Genomic DNA, 19,717 nt, shown 5'->3' on the forward strand with positions numbered 1-19,717 from the left:
ACAAGAAGTAAATGGTAGATATTTGATTCAAGTTGGAGAGGATTTTTTTTTTTTTTTTTTTGGTACTGGGGATTGAATTCAGGGGCACTCCACTACAGAGCCTCATCCCCAGACCATTTTTGTATTTTATTTAGAGACAGGGTCTCACTGAATTTCTTAGTGCCTCCCTATTGCTGAGGCTGGCTTTGAACTCTGGATTCTCCAGCCTCAGCTTCCACAGCCACTGGGATTACAGGCTCATGGAACTGTGCCGGCTGAGAGGAAATTTAAAAAAAAGAAAAAATTTAAGTTGTTGATAGACCTTTATTTTATTTATTTATATGCGGTGCTCAGAATCGAACCCAGTGCTTCACTCATGCCAGGCAAATGTGCTGCCGCTGAGCCCCAGCCCCAGCCCAGGAAATTTTGATAGTGGGAAGAACACTGCCTATTTGAAGGGAGAAATCAGGCAAAGAGTCCCCAAAGGTCAAATTAGAGGCCAGGCTTGCACAACTGCCAATCATATATGGTAGAATAAACTACCACTTTCTTATTTTCATTTCCCATTTTCAAATTATAACCAACATTTTGCTATCTGATCTTGAAACCCTGTGAGAAAGGGTAGATGGTTTTATCCCATTTTATAGTTGAGGCTCCAACAGAGTAAGTATTATTTATCCAAGGTATATCCTTTGCAGTGATAAATGGCTAATAAGTGATGGAAACTTCCTAACTCTTCCCCTGTCTTCCTTATTTCAAGCTCTCTTCTGGGCTTAGGAATCCTGGTGAGGATTTGGAGTGGACAAATTAGGTATAAGGAGGGCTGAGTCTGAGGAAGCAGCAGCTTGGGGTATCAGCCCGGAAGAGGACTGGGGTAAGCAGCGGGATATTGGGTGGGGAAGGGGCTGGCGGGGCTAAAATGGAAGGAGGAGCTACAGGTCTGGCTGAGGGAACTGGGGGCCCCCTGGGCTGGGACGCCGGCGGGGTAGGGGCTCGTAGGGAAGCCTGGCAGGCTGCCTTCTTCCCAGCTCTGGAGGAATGGTACTGCCTCTTAAGTCAGCCTCACCCACAGCCTTGGAATTAACCCTCCTCTATTTTCTGGTTCCACCATCGTTCTAACCCTCAAAGAGTTAAAGGAGCTTTCACATAATTTTTGCATCTCCCAGGTAACTTGGGCAGCTGCTGCAAACGGGAAATAAATAAAAGCCCCAAACAATTTCTCGGCTCTTGTACCTAGCAATGCACACCCCGCCCCCCACCCCAGCGGAGAAGCACAAACCTTTGGGTAAAAGGTGCCCGGGGAGGGACTCTCTGCAAGTTGGCAGGTGCGAGAAGGTGTGGGGAAAGGGCCACTCAGGGAGCGTAAGGCCAGAGGGCGACGTCTAAAATGCCTCTTCCCACACCCCCCTGCTGTGCCCTGGGCGCAGCAGGTTCCCGACGGGGACGATGCCCCCCTAGGGCTGCCGGGGAGAGGAAAGAAGTGGTGTGTCGGCAAGCAGGCCGCACACACCTGGCGCCTTGTGGAATGAAATTTTAATTAATTATTAAACTGAGTTCCGGCGGGAGGGAGCGAGGCCGCCACAGGGAGGGCGGGCACGGCGGGGTGGGGGCTGGGGCAGAGTGGAAAGGAGGGGTGAGGAGTGGGCTCTGGGCTCCCGCTCCACCCCTGGGGACCCCAACAGGAAGGAAGGCGACCCTCGTTGGGCGGGTGTGGCATTTTCGCAGAGTGAGGGAGGGTTTGTGGCGCGCGGACCCCTGGGCCGAGGGTGGGCTGGAATGCCGGAGGATGCTGCTCCGGGGTGAAGGGATGGGGGAGCAGTGCTTAGCTCCCTCCCCTCCCGGGTCTTGATCCCAGAACAGTAGCCGCTTGTTTTCCCAAGACTGGGGGAGGAAGAGGCCGGAGGAGAGGAAGGGGCGCGCGAAGGGAGGGGTCCCATTCTTCGGTCTTCCCCCATTTTGACGACCCGGTTCCTCGGAAGGGGAATGGGCAACTCTGCCCCCCGCTCCTGGGGAGGGGGAGGGGGTGCCCAGACAAAAGGAGCTTGTGCCTTTAAGGCGGGGAGTCCGGGAGCCGGCGGGGAGGGGACTTCTGGATCCGGGGTAGAGGGCGGCTGCGCTGGACAACAAGGGAGGGGGCGAGGGCCGCTCGGACGGCTGGACGGCGGGCGGGACGGCCGGGACGCGCGGACACGGAGCAGGACCGCGGGACGGCCGGCCGGCCGGCCGGAGCCCGCAGGGGCGGCGGGGCGGGGGCCCCGGGGAGGCGCCGACCCGAGCCGGCAGGTGAGCCCGCGGGAGCGGAGCTGGGGAAGTGGCCGCGCCGGCGCTCGGGCTGCGGGGCTGGGGCAGAGGCACCCCGGCGCGGCTCCCGACGAGTTTTTTTTTTTTTTTTTTTTTGGTGGGTGCAGCGACTCCGGAGATGGGTAGTCTGGACTATTTGGGGTGGGGGGACCCGAGGCCATGGGGCTGGTAAAGAGAAGTGCTGGAGATGGGGGATGAAGGAGTCCTCGGTCCCGGCCCGAGGGTCCCCACCCTCTCTCCCCGCCACACGCTTCCCTTCCTCCACTCGCTGGAGTTTCCAGGCTTGTCCTAAAGTGGGGGAGAAGCGTGTCCTGGGGGAGGGGCTGGCCTGTGGGGTTTGGCAGCAGAGCCGAGGGGTGAGTCTCTAAGTTTAGGGTAGAGTGTGATTGTGTTTAGGGGAGAGGGAGGCTCTCTGTGGTAGGCTCCCACCCTGCCCTCACCCCAAGCCCTTGGAATGAAAGGGGTGGTGTCATTCTCCTCTTTCTCCCAAGGCCTGCTGCAGGGAAGGTAAACTGTATTCAGAGCAAACTTAGAGGTGTGGGGGCGACCTAAAAGCCAGAGGTGGAATTAGGTGGTGAGAGACCCTTTCCTAAGACCTTCCTCTTCCTTGCCAGAGTCCCACTGTGAGCTGGAAGACCCTGGTGGGTTGTATGGTTGGGGCTGGATGTAGGAACCCTTTGCAGTCCTTAGGGAGAGCTGGAAAGGGAGGAAAAGGCAGTGCTGAACCTACAGATACAGGCCTTGGGGAGGCTTCTCTACATCTGGAAAGGCCTGGAATTGAGGCCCACGTCTCAGCATGGTGGGTGGTGCTGGCACTGTTGGGCCCCGCCTGGGTGCTTTTTTTGCCATGAACTTTCTGAAATTGTTTTAAAACCCCTGGAGCCTTCTTTTGCCAAGGAGGGCAGGGGCAGATGGCCCCTGGGGATGGGACGGATGAGAGGTGGCCAGGAAGAGGATTGAGCCAAGCAGTGGGCAGAGCCATCCTTGGGGCTGGGCCTTGGCTTTCTTCAGACTCTGGTCTCATGGAAGCATCAGGATTTGGGAGGGACTTGAGGTCTGGGAGGCACTGGGCCTGGGACTGAGGGCTGAGTGGGACATAGCTCCACTTGTAGGTGCTAGTGATGCCAGGAGCAGCAGATCTGTGGGAGAAAAGGGTCCAAGACTCAGAAAGGAGGTCAGAGATGCAAGGGTCAAGCTCTGATTGCTGGTAAGGGAGGTGGTCTGTGTTCCAGGTATTCATAGTGATGGGTTCTTGGACAGGGAGGGTTGAGGGACCGTATAGAGAAGTTTTGTGGCTTGGAACAGTGACCTCCTGTATTTCCTGCCATACTAAGCTTGGCATTGGGTGCCAGGAGTGCTGGGAGTCCAGCAAGTTCTCCAGGATGGGCAGTGCCTGCAGTGGAGCCCAGGGTAGGATTGTTGCAGTTGGTTGGACAGTTACAGATCTCTGAAGCTATTCCCTTGTGGGGTCACACAGTGTTCTTGGAAGGGTGATATGTTCCCCTGGACAGTGTCTGCCCCTTCCTCTGTGGGTATGAGCCAGATGCTAAAATGTGCTTCCAGGGGGCTGGGAACATGGCCAGAAACAGGTCCTTTGGGAACAGAGGTCTGGGTCAGTGGTGGTTGGAGATAAGAACAGGGCAGGGGACTGGTGAATGGAAAGAGGCTGAAACAAAATGTCGTGGGGGTGGGGTGGGAAACCTGCTCAGCCTGGGTTCTATCCCCAGCAGCTCTGGGGACTGACAACTAAGGACACAGGGACTGATAGAACCAAGCATCTGACTGGCTGAAAGGATATACTCATGACTTTAGTCTTTCCATCTCTTGGACATTGGCAGAGGTTTGGGTTCAAAGTGTTGTGGGGTGGGGAGAAGAACTAATATTTACCAAGTGTGAACTATATGACAGGTATTATTAGGTTCTTTCCCCAGGACCATTATTATTCCCATTTTATAGTTGAAGAAACTGATGCAGGGAGGTTAAGTAACTTGTCCCAGGTGGAGTAGCTAGCAAATAATCACACTAAGGTTTGAAACCTGGTCTCACACCAAAGGTGCTTCTAATGAAATATTGTCAAACGCCAGGCTTCCTTTGGTGACCTTTTCCAAATGCCACCTGGCAAAAAAGTCTTGTAGTCTCGATCTGTCCTTCCAGATGACACTGTTGGTGATTCGAGTTTGAAGGGCATGCTGCTGTATGGAATATAGGAGAAGGGATGCCGACAGAACTTGGCTGAGGAGATGGAGGTTTTGGGGTGTGCAGAGAAGTCCCAGCCTGCCTTCTGCTTTTTGGGCAATTGGGTGTCCGGAGTGCTGCTCATCTGGCATGAGTGTCTGGTTCTGTGGCCACCTGGGGCAAGCACTGGGTACGCTTCCTTCCAGTTCCCTAGTGAGTACAAATGTCAGTGCTGCTTGCTCAGCAGGCTTAAGTACAAGGGGCCCCTCAGGGTGCCCTGTGGACATGGAGTTATGTGGCCCTGGTGGGAATATGGGCATCCACAGGTGACAGTTCTTTCATGTTCATCTACTCCTGACCTGGGCTCAGTCAGGAGACATGTTAGAGCTATTGTCATGGAGTCTTCCCACCCCAGTCCAAAGCTCGTCCCTCCGGGAAACCTGGGATCTCTGTAGCTTGGGCCAGACATAAAACTGGCATGGACTTCGGCTTTTATTTTTTCCTGTTGAATTTGTCTTATGCCCCAGGTGGCCACTTCACAGTGTTTTAATGGAAATCAAGTGGAATTAAGCATTTGAAAAGGCAGAGAAAGTTTATGGGGGGTATAATTCATCCATCCACTTAATATTTATTTACATCCTACTAAGTGTGGAGGATACCCTGAGCAAAACAGGCCCAAATTCTTGCCTTCATGAAGTTGACATTCCAGTTAGGAGAGACAATGAACAAATAAGAAAAATACATAGAATGGCAGTTGCTGATAAGAGCTGAGGAGTAAGAGAAAGTATAAAGCTGGGAAGAGAGATAGGGAGCCCCAGGAAAGGGAGTTGCTATTATAATATGGTGGTTAGAGAGGGCCTCACTGATAAGGGGGACATTTGAGCTCTGACCTAGAGGAGCTCTTGTTCCAGGTGGGGGGGGACACGAGTTCCAGCAAAGAAGCTAAAGTGACTAGATGGAGTGAGGAAGACAGAGTCAGGACTATCATTATTAGCTGCTTCATTTCCAAGCCCTTCAGCTTGTTTGCTTTCTATCTTTTCAATATGTATTTATTGAGTCCCTACTATAAGATGGTCCACTACATGGCTCTGGTGATAAAAGTGATGAATAAAATTGAGATAATCTCTGCCCTCACAAAGCTTGTAGGTAGAGGGGCATGCAGAGAAGTCCCAGTCTGCCTTCTGCTTTGTGGGCATTACACAAGGAATTATTTAATTATAATTGCAATAATTATTATGGAGGAAATGTACAGAGGTAAGGGACCAAACTTAGTTTGGGTGGAAGAGCTGGGAATTCTTCCCTGAGGAAGTTTTACTTAAGCTGTGACCTGACTGGAAAGTTGAATTTAGCTTGATGAAATGTGCCGTGGGTATCTGAATGATGAGGAAGGATGTGGAAAGAGATTCCCTTTAGTACAGAGGTCACTGATGGGCAGCTCGCAGGCAGAACTCATTCCAGAGACATGATTTATTTGGCTTGCAGTGTTGAAAATGTGGATTAGTGGGGCTGGGGATGTGGCTCAAGCGGTAGCGCGCTCGCCTGGCATGCGTGTGGCCCGGGTTCGATCCTCAGCACCACATACCAACAAAGATGTTGTGTCTGCCGAGAATTGAAAAATAAATATTAAAATTCTCTCTCTCTCTCTCTCTCTCTCTCTCTCTCTCTCTCTCTCTCTCTCTCTCCTCCCTCCCTCCCTCCCTCCCTCCCTCCCTCCCTCCCCTCTCTCACTCTCTCTTAAAAAAAAAAAGAAAATGTGGATTAGTTGCCAGTGTTAAAAAATCAACAGATGTTGCATTTAAATATAGTTTTTGTTGAAAAGTCAGAAGCTTTGGCCCCACTGGGACACCAGTGGCAGTAATCTAGTGGTGCCAGGTGGTGATTGCCTTCCATGCTCAGGGTATGGACTATTCCTTGCAGTTCTCCTGAACTATGGGTTGCTTCACCCCTTGACATGTGCTCTTGTGTTTGTGACCACCAGGAAATCAGTGCCTTTAGGGGAGAGGTGAATTGTTAAGCATGCTGGCTTTGGCTTAGAATCTTGGTTTTCGCACTTTTGTGGCTGCTGGATCTTGGGGAAGTTTCTTCATCTCCTGGTGTCATGGTTTCTCACCTGTTGAATGGGGATGCCACTGCCTACTTCAAAGTAATTTTATGAGAATGATGTATATGAAGTGCTTAGCTGGGCTGTGGGAAGTGGTCAGGTGATGCACTATTACAAGTGGCAGAAGCCCCCCTGATGGTGTTGTTAAGACCATCTTATGCCTTTCTTTCCAGCAGCATGTCATGGTTTAGTGGTCTCCTGGTCCCCAAAGTGGATGAACGGAAAACAGCCTGGGGTGAACGCAATGGGCAGAAGCGCCCACGCCGTGGGACTCGGTCCAGTGGCTTCTGTACACCCCACTATATGAGCTGCCTCCAGGATGCAGAGCCACCCAGCCCCACCCCTGCAGCTCCTGCTCGGTGCCCCTGGCAGGATGAGGCCTTCATCCGGAGGGCAGGCCCAGGCAAAGGCGTGGAGCTGGGGTTGCGGGCAGTGGCCCTGGGCTTTGAGGACACTGAGGTGACAGCAGCAGTTGGAACAGCTGAGGTGGCACCTGATGTGGCACCCAGGAGCAGGAGATCCTGCTGGCGCCGTCTGGTGCAGGTGTTCCAGTCAAAGCAGTTCCGCTCAGCTAAGCTGGAGCGCCTGTACCAGCGCTACTTCTTCCAGATGAACCAGAGTAGCCTGACGCTGCTGATGGCGGTGCTTGTGCTGCTCATGGTGGTGCTGCTCATTTTCCACGCAGCACCCACACGCCCTCAGCCTGCCTACGTGGCCCTGCTGGCCTGTGCTGCCACCCTCTTTGTGGTACTCATGGTGGTATGTAACCGACACAGTTTCCGCCAGGACTCCATGTGGGTGGTGAGTTACGTGGTGCTGGGCATCCTGGCGGCTGTGCAGGTCGGGGGTGCCCTGGCAGCCAACCCGCACAGCCCCTCGGCAGGCCTCTGGTGCCCCGTGTTTTTCGTCTACATCACCTACACACTCCTACCCATCCGCATGCGGGCTGCTGTGCTCAGTGGACTGGGCCTCTCCACGCTGCATTTGATCTTGGCCTGGCAACTCAACCGTGGTGACACCTTCCTCTGGAAGCAGGTGGGTGTGGAGAGCACTTGGATAGGAATGGCAAGGAGACTTGGTAATGAAGGGTAGGGAAGTCATGGGTGGATCCCGAGTGTGGGGATTTCTAGCTGGGAGGCCAGGTTTGAGGAATGCCACTCCAGTTGGAATCTGTGGCAGGGGATACTGCTGAGAGGAGTATGGATTCCAGAACCCAGGCCTATAGTCTGTCACTATAGATCACAGTCTCCAGCTCTTTGGCCTGAGCCTGCTGAAATAATGTAGCCTGTAGAGAGACACAATGTGGGGCTTGAGGTGGGGATGTGATGTTTAGACCCTGGGCTACGGTGGAACTGAGAAGGTTGTGCAGGTTGTATCCTCTGTCCCCAAGTTGACCCTTGAGACTCAGGCCCTGGTACCATCCCTAAAGAGCAGTTCTAGGTGATGATCTGAAGGGAAGAACAGGTTTTGGATAGAATTGGTAAAGAAGGAGTCACCTCTCTCCTAGACTAAGGCTGTTTCTGAGACAACAGGGAAGGTAGAGAGCTTGGGTTTCTCCTGGGCTGGGGGTGATTTGAATGGAATTATACTAGAGAAGAGAGGAACACCAGAGTCTAATGTCCACACATCTTGGTCCACAATCTTGCTCTGAGGTTCTCTGTATGGGCTGGATACTGTCTTGGGGTGCTGAGTGTGGGTAAGTGGGGCTCAGTATCACCACATGGAAGTGAGAATAAGGGTGTGGTTGCAGGTAGACTGGTTGTCCAGTGTGTTGCATTCTGCTCTGTGGGATCTTAGACAACTAACTTGCCTCTCCAGGCTTCGTTTCCCAGTCTGTAAAACCAGGGTAAAAATAGCTTATATCTCATGGTATTGCTGTGAGGACTTTACCCTTCTCTGAGTGGAGTAGGATCTGACAGGTCAGGGTTCCCACTTGTGGCAGTGAGCTGTGGGGAGTGCTATAAGGATTTTTGGGAAGCTCCTTTCAGAGAGACATGTTAGTGGGTTCTCATGTTATCCCCTGCTGTGGTGCAAAGGCCAGGCTGCTGTTGGTACACTCCCCTAGTCAGCACTCTGTATGGGCAATCATTGGCACCAATCTTGAGTGCTGTCCTCTACTTCTCTCAGTGTGTGAGGGACTAGCCCCTGCCTTGCCCAGGGCTTGTGGTCTGTGGCCCACCCTGGTCTCACCATGGAGAGGAAGTTGCCTGGGGCTCCCAGGGTGAGGAGCTAGGTGCTCTGGCATGATGCCCTTCCCCGCCCAGCCTGTGCTCCAGAACACAACGTACCTTTTTAAAAGTAACTTTATAGCCCGTTTGTTTGTGGAACACGTGCCCACAGGGCACTATTGGACCTCTTAAAGGGCTAGGTCCTTCTACCCTTGCTGGTCCCCCAGCTTTTCTTTCAGTCTATTAAGGTGGGCTTTGGGGCTGGACTGCCATCTTGGAGGAGAGGGACCTTAGAGGTGGTGCCTTCCTTCCCCGTTCCTCTCTGAATGGCCAGAGGTGGGTGGGTCTCTTCTCTGCTCTCTGCTGGCATGATGCCCAGAGCCAGGCCTGGTGCTTGATTGGGGAGGTTCAGCTTCAGGAAGGTCAGAACTGCCAGCGTCCCACTTCTGTAAGGGTACCTGGCCTAATCCTGTGGGTCTTGGCGAATACATTTTTGGAGTGATGAAGAAAGTTGTGCTGCCCTTATGCCTGTCTGTAAGGCCAGGGCTGCTCATATAGCCTCCTATGAGCTGAGAACAATTCCCTGTGCCCATTTGGGCTGTGTGTTTTTGGAGGGGGTGGGGTTTTGTGACCTCCTTTGAGCTTCCTTTGGTCAGCCCCTTCCCAGATCCAGCCCCAGTCATGTTAGTGAGAAGGACCTTCCTCCCCAGCCCACTCATTCAGACACACTGAGCAGTATCACCTGGTGACTCCAGCCCAGGCTGGCATCTCCTCCAGTGTCCTGGCATCCATTTTTTCTCACAGTCGGACAGGGATGTGTATGAACAGTTATTTCAGTCTCATCCCCCTTCCCCTTCCCTCCACCGTGACTCACATTTTCCTTTTGGGCTCCTGGGGCCAGGAAGGGAAGTTGCCTGATTTGCCCCCCTTTTCCTTCTCCCTCACTGGGGGCTATTCTTAGAAGCCCCATGGGGAGAGAGTGTGCCCCCTCTTCACCCCTGCTGCTGGGAGGGGGACCTCGGTCTATTTGGCCTGGGGCCTTGTGCACTGGACTGGGAGGAAAGCTGAGAGGCCAGTCTTGGGGGGGTCATAGCTGAAAATGACTAGGAGTTAGCCAAAACTACTTCTCAAATTTACATAGAAGAAACTGAGGTCCCCTAAATTAAATGACCTTTTGAAGTCTGTAGGACTAGTTCTGGTTCAGATCAGTTGGTAAGCTTTCCCTCCCTTCTCCTGGACCAGAGCCCTGCCCCATCCAGCTCTGGGGTGGAGCTGTAAGTGCCAGGTTAACCCCCTAGTTTCCAAAAGCACTGAGGCCAGCTTTTCTTGGATTTGCTCTCCAGCCAGCCAGGGATAATGATGAGGGCTGACCATGCCTAAGGTGGGGGCCTTGGTGTGGGACCTGGCAGGGCCCAGCAGGACCTAGTGTGTTGGGCGGGGAGTTATACCTTGAGGGTAGCCAGACATGGAGGTACCTCATCCCCAGTTATAGAGGGTTCTTTGTATAGTGGAATTGATGACTCCCAAGCCTGGGTTCTGAGCTTTGGCCTTGAGATTGAGTGGAACAAGGAGAACTCTTGGAAACCTGGAATGCACTAGGTTGGAACACAGGCTTTGGAGACTAACTGTCCTGGGCTCAAGTCCCATACCAGCCACACCAACTGTGTGATCTTGGGCAGGTTACCAAACTTCTCTGTACTCTGAGATCCTCACCTTTAAAATGGGATGCTGTTACTGTGGTGGTGTACCCCTGTAATCCCAGCAACTCGGTAGGCTGAGTCAGGAATATTACAAGTTCAAGGCAAATCTCAGCAATTTAATGAGACATTCACAACCTAGGCAGACCCTGTCTCAAAATTTAAAATAATTAAGTAAGTAAGTAAGTAAATAAATAAATAAATAGGAATGTAGCTTAGTGGTAAAGTGTCCTGGGATTCAATCCCCAGTACCCAAAACAAATAAATAAAATGGGATATTGTCAATTCATAGAGTTGTAAGAAATGCATAAATTAATGTATACGAAGTGTCCATAGAATCCTGGCATGTTGCAGATGGCCAACAAACCAGCTATGGTGTTGGTAATAATAATAATAATAATTAATAATAATAATAATGGTAATAATGGTCATTGTTATTCAGTCTGCAGGGCAGGGAGAGACTTTAGAAAATTTTTTTTATTAACAAAGGGATCTTTATGCTGTATTGAACTTTATAATAGACTACATTACCAAAATAATATACCAGACTAAATTATTTTCTACACAAGATCAAAATTCAAAATCAGTTAGGCATTAAACAATAGTTGTGTTATTATTTTAATGGCAAGAGAAACTACACAGCCTCTTTTAAACAAATTTATCATTAAGTGGGAGCCAGAGTTCTAGAGATCTTCTTATTCTTCCCTGTTTGAGTTATAGATGAGTAAACAGAGGCCCAGAGACAGGTGACTTGTCCTGGGCCACTCAGAGGAGGATGGAGAGAGCTCAGGCCTCCTGGGTGCTATTCTTTTTTTTTTTTTTTTTTTAGTTGTAGATGGATAGAATGCCTTTATTTTATTTGTTTATTTTTATGTGGTATTAAGGATTGAACCCAGTGCCTCACACATGCTACTAGGCAAGCTCTGTCACTGAGCTACAGCCCCAGCCCTCGTGGGTGCTATTCTTCTGTAAGGAGAATCACATGTAGGGGGAGCAGCCTTTGTCTTTCTTTTGGGTGTTTGTGAAGCAGGGGATCATAGGGAGCTGAGGTGGGCACCATGACCTACCTGGTCCTAGTTGGTGCTCCTGTTCCCAGATGCTATGATAATATTACTTTTCTAGTCATGGAGTGACCCAGGCAGAGGGCCAGGATGTGAAGTCCTTGAGGAATGGGAGAGATATGTTTGAGGGATGGGGACAGAGAGGGTGCAGAACTATGGTTTCTCTCTCAAAGGGATACATTTAGAGAAAGCCTAGCAAGTTGTGTGTGTGTGTGTGTGTGTGTGTGTGTGTGTGTGTGTTGGTGTGGGTGCTCACCCATCTGCCTCTGCCACCATCCTGCAGCTTGGTGCTAATGTGGTGCTGTTCCTCTGCACCAACGTCATTGGCATCTGCACACACTACCCAGCTGAGGTGTCTCAGCGCCAGGCCTTTCAGGAGACCCGCGGTTATATCCAGGCTCGTCTGCACCTGCAGCATGAGAATCGGCAGCAGGTGGGAGCTGTTTCCCCTGACCAGTGTTCCCCTCCTAATTCCCCAATAGCTTACAGATTGGATCTGCTGCTTGTTCAAGTCTGTGGAACTCTGTGAATAGTTCCTCCTGGACAGAGGAACTATAATAGTTCCTCCATCACAGAGGCTCTGTGACACTGGGATTCTGTCTTGTCCAGGGGTGGGAGTAGATAGGAGTGCATTTGGGAGATTGAGTGAGGGTTGATTAGAGAGGGCTGGGATGGAAGACTGCTGAGGACTCTGGTGGACAGTGTTGGGTCACAGTCCAGAAGGGAAGTTCAGGTCCCCAGAGATAATGTGGAAGGATTAGGAAGAATTGTAAAGAGGATAGCAGTGCCCTGTTGGAACCACTGGTCTAGGAGCGGCTGCTGCTCTCGGTGTTGCCCCAGCATGTTGCCATGGAGATGAAAGAAGACATCAACACAAAAAAAGAAGACATGATGTTCCACAAGATCTACATCCAAAAGCATGACAATGTCAGGTAGGGCAGGGATAGGAGGATACCAGGAGGGGTGGGAGGTTCTGGGAGACTTTGAGGGCTGCATGGCCCACCTATCCTTTGCTGTTGTCCACAGCATCCTGTTTGCGGACATTGAGGGCTTCACCAGCCTGGCCTCTCAGTGCACTGCTCAGGAGCTGGTCATGACCTTGAATGAGCTCTTTGCCCGGTTTGACAAGCTGGCCGCGGTGAGGGTGCTGGGGCTTGGGGTGGTGCCAGTTGTGGTGAAAGCCCAGCTTTACCTGTGGCAGTTAGGGGTGTGGGTGGCAGATAGGGTACAGTGAGGGCGGTGAGCCCCGGTAGGCTGAGTGGGTAGGAGAGTAAAGGTGACCCTTTCCTTTACCTCTTCCCCTTCAGGAAAATCATTGCCTCAGGATCAAAATCTTAGGGGATTGTTACTACTGTGTGTCAGGGCTGCCGGAGGCCCGAGCAGATCATGCCCATTGCTGTGTGGAGATGGGGGTGGACATGATCGAGGCCATCTCGTAAGCAGTGCTCCCTTCCCAGGATTCCTGGAATTGTGGGTGTCCCATACTATTCCTACTCTTTAATGTGTCTTCAGGAATTTTCCTCAGCCTTGGCTCTTTCTCCAGCCTGTGTGAAGACCCATGTGGCACCTCTAGACTCCAACCAGCCTGGAGGGTGCAGGGAGCTGGGTGGTGGGGAATGGGGCTGCAGAAAATGCCAGCTGAGCAGGCTGAGGGTGAGAGATGTGATTCTTCCTCTGCCAGCTCAGTTTCACAAAATGCTACAGGCCCTGCTAACACAGCTCTCAAACCTTTGTCCTTGAGCCCCGTGCAGCCTTCTGCCAATGTCCAGCCAAGGCTATGCTTCTGTCCCCTGCAACTGTGTAATCTGTACTTGTCCCCTGGGCTGCCTGTGTTATGGACTGGGGGAGGGGAAGACTGTACCAAGAGCTGATCCCAAGCTGCATCTTCCCAGATTGGTGCGTGAGGTGACAGGCGTGAATGTGAACATGCGTGTGGGCATCCACAGTGGGCGTGTACACTGTGGTGTCCTTGGCCTGAGGAAATGGCAGTTTGATGTGTGGTCCAACGATGTAACCCTGGCCAACCACATGGAGGCAGGGGGCCGGGCTGGGTGAGTAGAAGAGCCAGGTGGTAGGGGATGGGAAGGAGGTGGGAGATTCAGGGACTCACCTCCTGGTCCCATACAGACGCATCCACATCACTCGGGCCACGCTGCAGTACCTGAATGGGGACTATGAGGTGGAGCCAGGCCATGGTGGTGAGCGCAACGCATACCTCAAGGAGCAGCGTATTGAGACTTTCCTCATCCTGGGTGCCAGCCAGAAAAGGGTCAGGGCCAAGGCAGGGCTGGGGGGGAAGGGCAAGCAGGGACAAATAGAGATGAGTCGGCAAAGACCTTCTTGGGGACCTTCTTCTAAACCTATATCCGCACTGCCCTCACAGAAAGAGGAGAAGGCCATGCTGGCCAAGCTGCAGCGGACACGGGCCAACTCCATGGAAGGGCTAATGCCACGCTGGGTGCCTGATCGTGCTTTCTCCCGGACCAAGGACTCCAAAGCTTTTCGCCAGATGGTGAGGGACCCTCGAGACCAGGACATGGGGCCTCACTTTTTTTGTTTCCTTCAACACTGCAACCCCCTCCTTCCTACAGCTGCCAACTTCATGTGTGCTTTCTAGTATTGGGGTCAGGAGAATGGTTCATCTCTGGGGTCCCATGTACCCGAAAGCATATGTGGGGACACCCTCTACTCAGTGTTGGGAATGGGAGAAGGGACTGCAGAGGTGAGGGTGGTGGCCCCTCCCCTCATTCATACTCTGTTCCCTTCTCCAGGGCATTGATGATTCCAGCAAAGACAAGTAAGTCAGGTTGTTGAGGAGGGGGGATGAGGAGGGAGAAGGTACTTACACCTGGACTGGAGCTGCAGGACCTGAGATCCCTTCTTTCCTGGGCTTTTGATATGTGTGTGGGAGCAGGAGCCACATACGTGGCTCACATGCACTGGCTTGGTTGCTGCCTATGCCCTCCTCCTCTCACTATTTATCACATGCTATTGCTCATGCACTTGGTGAAGCATGTCCCCTGCCCTCAGCCGGGGTGCCCAAGATGCCCTGAACCCTGAGGATGAGGTGGATGAGTTCCTGGGTCGTGCCATCGATGCCCGCAGCATTGATCAGCTGCGTAAGGACCATGTGCGCCGGTTCCTGCTCACCTTCCAAAGAGAGGATCTTGAGAAGAAGGTTTGGGGGATACAAAAGGATGAGGGCTGGGGGAAGGGCAGATTCAGGCAGGAAAGGTTGAACACAGGTGAGGGATCAGGATAGGGTTTTGAGGAATGGGGAGGGAGCACAGTAGGGTGGAGATTCATATCAATTGGTCAAACTGTTTCTCCTCCCCTTGAGGAGTACCCTGCCTTTGCTGTCCCTGCCTGCCCCAGGGCAGCAGCACCCAGTGCTCAGCTCAGCCCCCTCTCCCTCAGTACTCACGGAAGGTGGATCCCCGCTTCGGAGCCTATGTCGCCTGTGCCTTGCTGGTCTTCTGCTTCATCTGCTTCATCCAGCTCCTCATCTTCCCACAGTGAGAGCCTTGCCCCTCATTACCCTCCCTGGAATAGTCATAAACACCCATACAAGCCCCCAGTTCCTGGAGCCTGCATCCCTGCTTGTTCTGGGGTTGGGACAAAGTGTCCACATCTTCCTGAGCAACATTTTCCCTGCCTCAGCTCCACCCTGATGCTTGGGATCTATGCCAGTATCTTCCTGCTGTTGCTGGTTACTGTGCTGATCTGTGCTGTATACTCCTGTGGTTCCGTATGTAGGGGGACTTCCTCAGGGATCTTGGGTGGTAGGGAGGGGGACCCATGGGGAGAGAGAGGAAAGGTCATTCCTCTCCTTCTGTGTCCCATCCATGGGTGGCCTTCCTTCTTGGCTGATGTGGCTTCTAACTTTTGGTCTTTTGCTACTACAGCTGTTCCCCAAGGCCCTGCAGCGTTTGTCCCGTAGCATTGTCCGTTCACGGGCACATAGCACCACAGTCGGCATCTTTTCAGTCCTCCTTGTGTTCATTTCTGCTATTGCTAACATGGTAAGAGTCCAGTGGGAGTTCTTCCACCTCTGCGTTGTGCCGAGCACTACTCTGGCACTGGGAATGCTTCTTGCCCTCAGGGAGCCTGCTGTCATGGATGAGGGGAATGGTTAATGCCAATTCTCCTTCTTCATTTCCTCCACCTCTTGTCATCCCCTGAGAGCTTTGGCCCTTGGAATATAAGGCACCTGGGCATGGCCTTTGTAACCCTTCCCCTCCTGGTACCCTGATATGTACCTGACTTTTGCAGTTCACCTGTGACCACACCCCCATACGGACTTGTGCAGCCCAGATGCTGAATTTAACACCTGCTGACATCACTGCCTGTCATCTACAACAGCTCAATTACTCTCTTGGCCTGGATGCTCCCCTGTGTGAGGGCACCGCACCCACCTGCAGCTTCCCTGAGGTGTCCAAGCAGTGTTCAGGCAGAGGGGGGTATCCTGGCACACTTTTTGGTCCTCCTGTGCCAGGCTGATGATTGGCACTGGGCACCCAGGAACTCACCAGACTCCCCAAGTGTGGCTTAGAACCCACACTTCTAAGTAATCAGGGGCCCTAGTGTGGTGTAGGCCAGGCATGGAGGGTGAGGGATATTGGGGTTTGAGGGTTGTGGAAGGGGAGGATAGGTCAGGCAGGGGAGTGCAGGGCTCTTCCTGCCCTGGGTGCCAGTACCTCTGCTGTCACCCAACGCTTCCTCTGCCATCGCCCCCTCCCCCAGTACTTCGTTGGGAACATGCTCCTGAGTCTTTTGGCCAGCTCTGTCTTCCTGCACATAAGCAGCATCGGCAAGTTGGCCATGATCTTTGTCTTGGGGCTCATCTATTTGATGCTGCTTCTGCTGGGTCCCCCAGCCACCATCTTCGACAACTATGACCTACTGCTTGGTGTCCATGGCTTGTAAGTTTATTCTCAGCCCCCTTAATACTCCAGAAGTCTTCCTGACTCTTCTGGGTCACTGAGTCTCTCTCTTGTGCCCAGGCCCTTATACCCTTGGAATGCTATTATGTACCCGTGGGAGAAAGGGAGGAAATGGAGGAACTCCTGGCATGTGACCCCAAGTAGTTATCCCAGGGAAACACCCCAGTTCTCAAAAAATCCCTGTCTCTAACAAAAATTCCCTCTGACATTTGCCTGGTGCTTTCCTACCCAATGTCTTAACACCTGTGAGTCACGAGCTGCTTGGTGGCAGAGCCTGGGCTTAGAACCCACATTTCTAACTCCTGCTTAAGGACACCACACTGACTTTTCTTATGCAAAATCCTACCCCTTGTGATATGTAGCCATAGCTTGTTGAGGTAGAGAGCCTCTGGAGACTGCTGGGTTTGAATCCCTGCTCTACCATTTATTAGCTATGTCACCTTGGACAGGTGAGTTAACTTCTCTGAACCTCAGTTTTCTCACCTGTAAAATGGCAATGCCACCTATATCATAGGGTAATTATAAAGATAATAGTAATTAACATTTATGAAGGTTTACTGTATGCCAGGTATGGGCTAAGCCTTCCATATGCATTATTTAGATCTGATTCTTGTTTTGCTTATGAGGAAACTGAACTTAGTTTTAAGTAATTTGTCCTATATTAGTAAGTAGAGGAGCCACTAGGAGTAGAAGTTTTCTTAAGGCCTCTGCTCTTAATGAGTTAATATATAGAAAAGCTCTGGCCCAATGCCTGACTGGTCGCATAGTAAGTAATGCAGTCTCTGTCCCTTCTCCACGGCCTGCCAAGCAACCCAGAAAGCACTGAAGATGCTTCCTGTCTTTTGTATTTTCATGCCAGGGTTCCATCCAATGAGACCTTTGATGGGCTGGACTGGTAAGTGAGGGCTCCAGGGAAGCAAAGGGTGGGGCCATCAGCTGCCTCCTGCGGATACCAAGCATGTCTCTGCTTATCCTTAGCCCAGCTGCAGGGAGGGTGGCACTCAAATACATGACCCCTGTGATCCTATTGGTGTTTGCACTGGCGCTGTATCTGCATGCCCAGCAGGTGGAGTCAACTGCCCGCCTGGACTTCCTCTGGAAACTGCAGGTGACTTGGATGGGCCTTTGGCAGAGGTGGAGGAACTTGGGGCCAGAGCCTGGGCAAAGCCAAAAATGCATTTCTTGCTAGCTGGCTAAGGCTCAGGCTGCCCTAAGCCCAACTAGTCCCATGCCTTCTCTGTGCTCATGCCCTTCCCTCTGTCTCCTATACTTGCCCCCTTCACCTCTTTGCCTGATCTTTAGGCCTCATCTATCTATCAGTGTCTTTCTTCCTCTACATGATTCCCTCTGATGCTCAACTCCAGGCCTTGGCCACTATACCCACCCCTTGTGAATGTTGGGTAATGGGCGATGGATGTGGTATCCACAGGCAACAGGGGAGAAGGAGGAGATGGAGGAGCTCCAAGCATACAACCGGCGGTTGCTGCATAACATTCTACCCAAGGATGTGGCTGCCCACTTCCTGGCCCGTGAGCGCCGGAATGATGAACTCTACTATCAGTCGTGTGAGTGTGTGGCTGTTATGTTTGCCTCCATTGCCAACTTCTCCGAGTTCTATGTGGAGCTGGAGGCAAATAATGAGGGTGTCGAGTGCCTGCGGCTGCTCAACGAGATCATCGCTGACTTTGATGAGGTATTTGTCCAGTTGACCAGTGCTGGCAGAGAGTAGAGGAACTTGGGGACCAGAGGAGTGATGTGAACTTTGGATGAGAAGGCCACAATTAGAGGGGGTGGGTGGTAATGGAGGAGAAAGGGAGATTTAATGGGAACCAGTGATGTCATGGATAGGGGTAAGAGTAGGTACAGTGGAGGTGAGGAAAAGAACCCATGAAGGTCAGAGGTGGCAAGCGGGGTCAGCCCCAGTGGGGACAGGACATCCTTATTGGGGAACAAAGGAGGTCATAATGATTAGTAAGGGATAGGAAAGGTACTAGAGGTGGATGTCATGAAAAGGAAAGCAGTAGTCTGACCTCATGGGACCAAGCAAATAAGACCATTCCCTGAATAGAGAAAATGGAAGCAAAATATGAGGAAGTGTTCTGAACATTCAGGTCAGGAATGGGAAGTCCCTTCCTCATTTTGGGACTCAGTTCCCCCCAGAGATGAGCGTTGGAGTAGTTAATGCTCAATGACCTCTGTGTTCTCTGAGTGGGTCATCACAGCATCACAGTTGATCGTCCCAAGTGCTATTCTCAAGGCCTTGCCTAGGTCCCTAGACTGCCTGTTTTCCTGGCTGCTCAGTTCTGTAGTGAGAGCAGCATCTGGAAGGGAGCTCATCCATTAAAAAGTGGTGATGGTGGGGCTGGGGATGTGGCTCAAGAGGTAGCTTGCTCGCCTGGCATGCGTGTGGCCCGGGTTCGATCCTCAGCACCACATACAAACAAAGATGTCGTGTCTGCCGAGAACTGAAAAATAAATATTAAAAAGAAAAAGTGGTAATGGTGGTGTGTGTGTGGGGGGGTACTTTCAAGATAGAAATGAGGGAAAGCAGCCAAGGTATGGAGAGGAATGAGCCTTGGAGCAGAGCTGGGTTTTGCCTTGACAACTAGATTCCCCTGTATTGTCCAGATCATCAGCGAGGAACGGTTCAAGCAACTGGAAAAGATCAAGACAATTGGTAGCACCTACATGGCTGCCTCTGGGCTGAATGCCAGCACCTATGATCAGGTGGGACGATCCCACATCACTGCCCTTGCAGACTATGCAATGCGGCTCATGGAGCAGATGAAGCACATCAATGAGCACTCCTTCAACAATTTCCAGATGAAGATTGGTGAGAAGGCCTGGTTCCTTGGCAGGTGTTTCCAGGACTGTTTCTGGGTGAAGTTGAGGGTACAGGCTGGGGGTCACAGATCATCAGGGCTCCTGTGGGGTTTTTTCCCCTTCTACCTTCTATATCTATATTGATATTAAGAACAGAGACCAGCCAGGTGTGGTGGGTACACCCATATTCTCAGCAACTTGAGAGGTGGAGGTAGGAGGATCTTAAATTTGAGACCAGCCTGGGAAACTTAGGGAGACTCTGTCTTAAAATTAAAAAAAAAAAAAAAGAGACTGAGCATGTAGCTCAGTGGTAAAGCACACCTCAGCTCAATCCTCAGTATCACAAGGGAGAAAAAAAGAAGAGAGGTAATTTATTATGGTACTTCTATGTTCTAGACTCTGTCCTAGATATTTTGAGTACATTTTAATCCTCACATTACTATTCCCTTTCTAAAGATAAGAGAGACTC

The 19,717-nt window shown here is 51.7% G+C and overlaps 1 protein-coding gene across 7 annotated transcripts in view; it reads left to right on the top strand.

Annotated features, from left to right (window-relative positions):
• Positions 1–830: 830 nt before the first annotated feature.
• Adcy6 (adenylate cyclase 6) overlaps positions 831–19,717 on the top strand; it is a 45,358-nt gene continuing 26,471 nt past the window's right edge. For 3 of the 7 annotated variants that reach the window (XR_005731851.2, XR_013422936.1, XR_005731852.2), the window contains exons 1-19: positions 6,730–7,591; positions 11,766–11,915; positions 12,293–12,414; positions 12,509–12,620; positions 12,790–12,917; positions 13,375–13,533; positions 13,610–13,751; positions 13,866–13,994; positions 14,254–14,279; positions 14,513–14,660; positions 14,900–14,997; positions 15,143–15,230; positions 15,388–15,504; positions 15,755–15,913; positions 16,226–16,404; positions 17,285–17,320; positions 17,404–17,533; positions 17,855–18,118; positions 19,054–19,258. Coding sequence is in view for 4 of the 7 variants with exons in the window: in XM_040280725.2 (XP_040136659.1) it covers positions 6,734–7,591; positions 11,766–11,915; positions 12,293–12,414; positions 12,509–12,620; positions 12,790–12,917; positions 13,375–13,533; positions 13,610–13,751; positions 13,866–13,994; positions 14,254–14,279; positions 14,513–14,660; positions 14,900–14,997; positions 15,143–15,230; positions 15,388–15,504; positions 15,755–15,913; positions 16,226–16,404; positions 17,285–17,320; positions 17,404–17,533; positions 17,855–18,118; positions 19,054–19,258 (3,250 nt within the window). In the remaining 3 variants the exon portion in view is untranslated. Of the gene's footprint in view, positions 854–2,104; positions 2,263–6,729; positions 7,592–11,765; positions 11,916–12,292; positions 12,415–12,508; positions 12,621–12,789; positions 12,918–13,374; positions 13,534–13,609; positions 13,752–13,865; positions 13,995–14,253; positions 14,280–14,512; positions 14,661–14,899; positions 14,998–15,142; positions 15,231–15,387; positions 15,505–15,754; positions 15,914–16,225; positions 16,405–17,284; positions 17,321–17,403; positions 17,534–17,854; positions 18,119–19,053; positions 19,259–19,717 lie in introns of those variants that run through there. The other 4 variants (XM_040280725.2, XM_078014766.1, XM_078014767.1 and 1 more) reach the window with 4 other exon arrangements.

This window comes from Ictidomys tridecemlineatus, chromosome 6, assembly GCF_052094955.1.
Source record: "Ictidomys tridecemlineatus isolate mIctTri1 chromosome 6, mIctTri1.hap1, whole genome shotgun sequence".
Lineage (NCBI taxonomy): Eukaryota > Metazoa > Chordata > Mammalia > Rodentia > Sciuridae > Ictidomys > Ictidomys tridecemlineatus.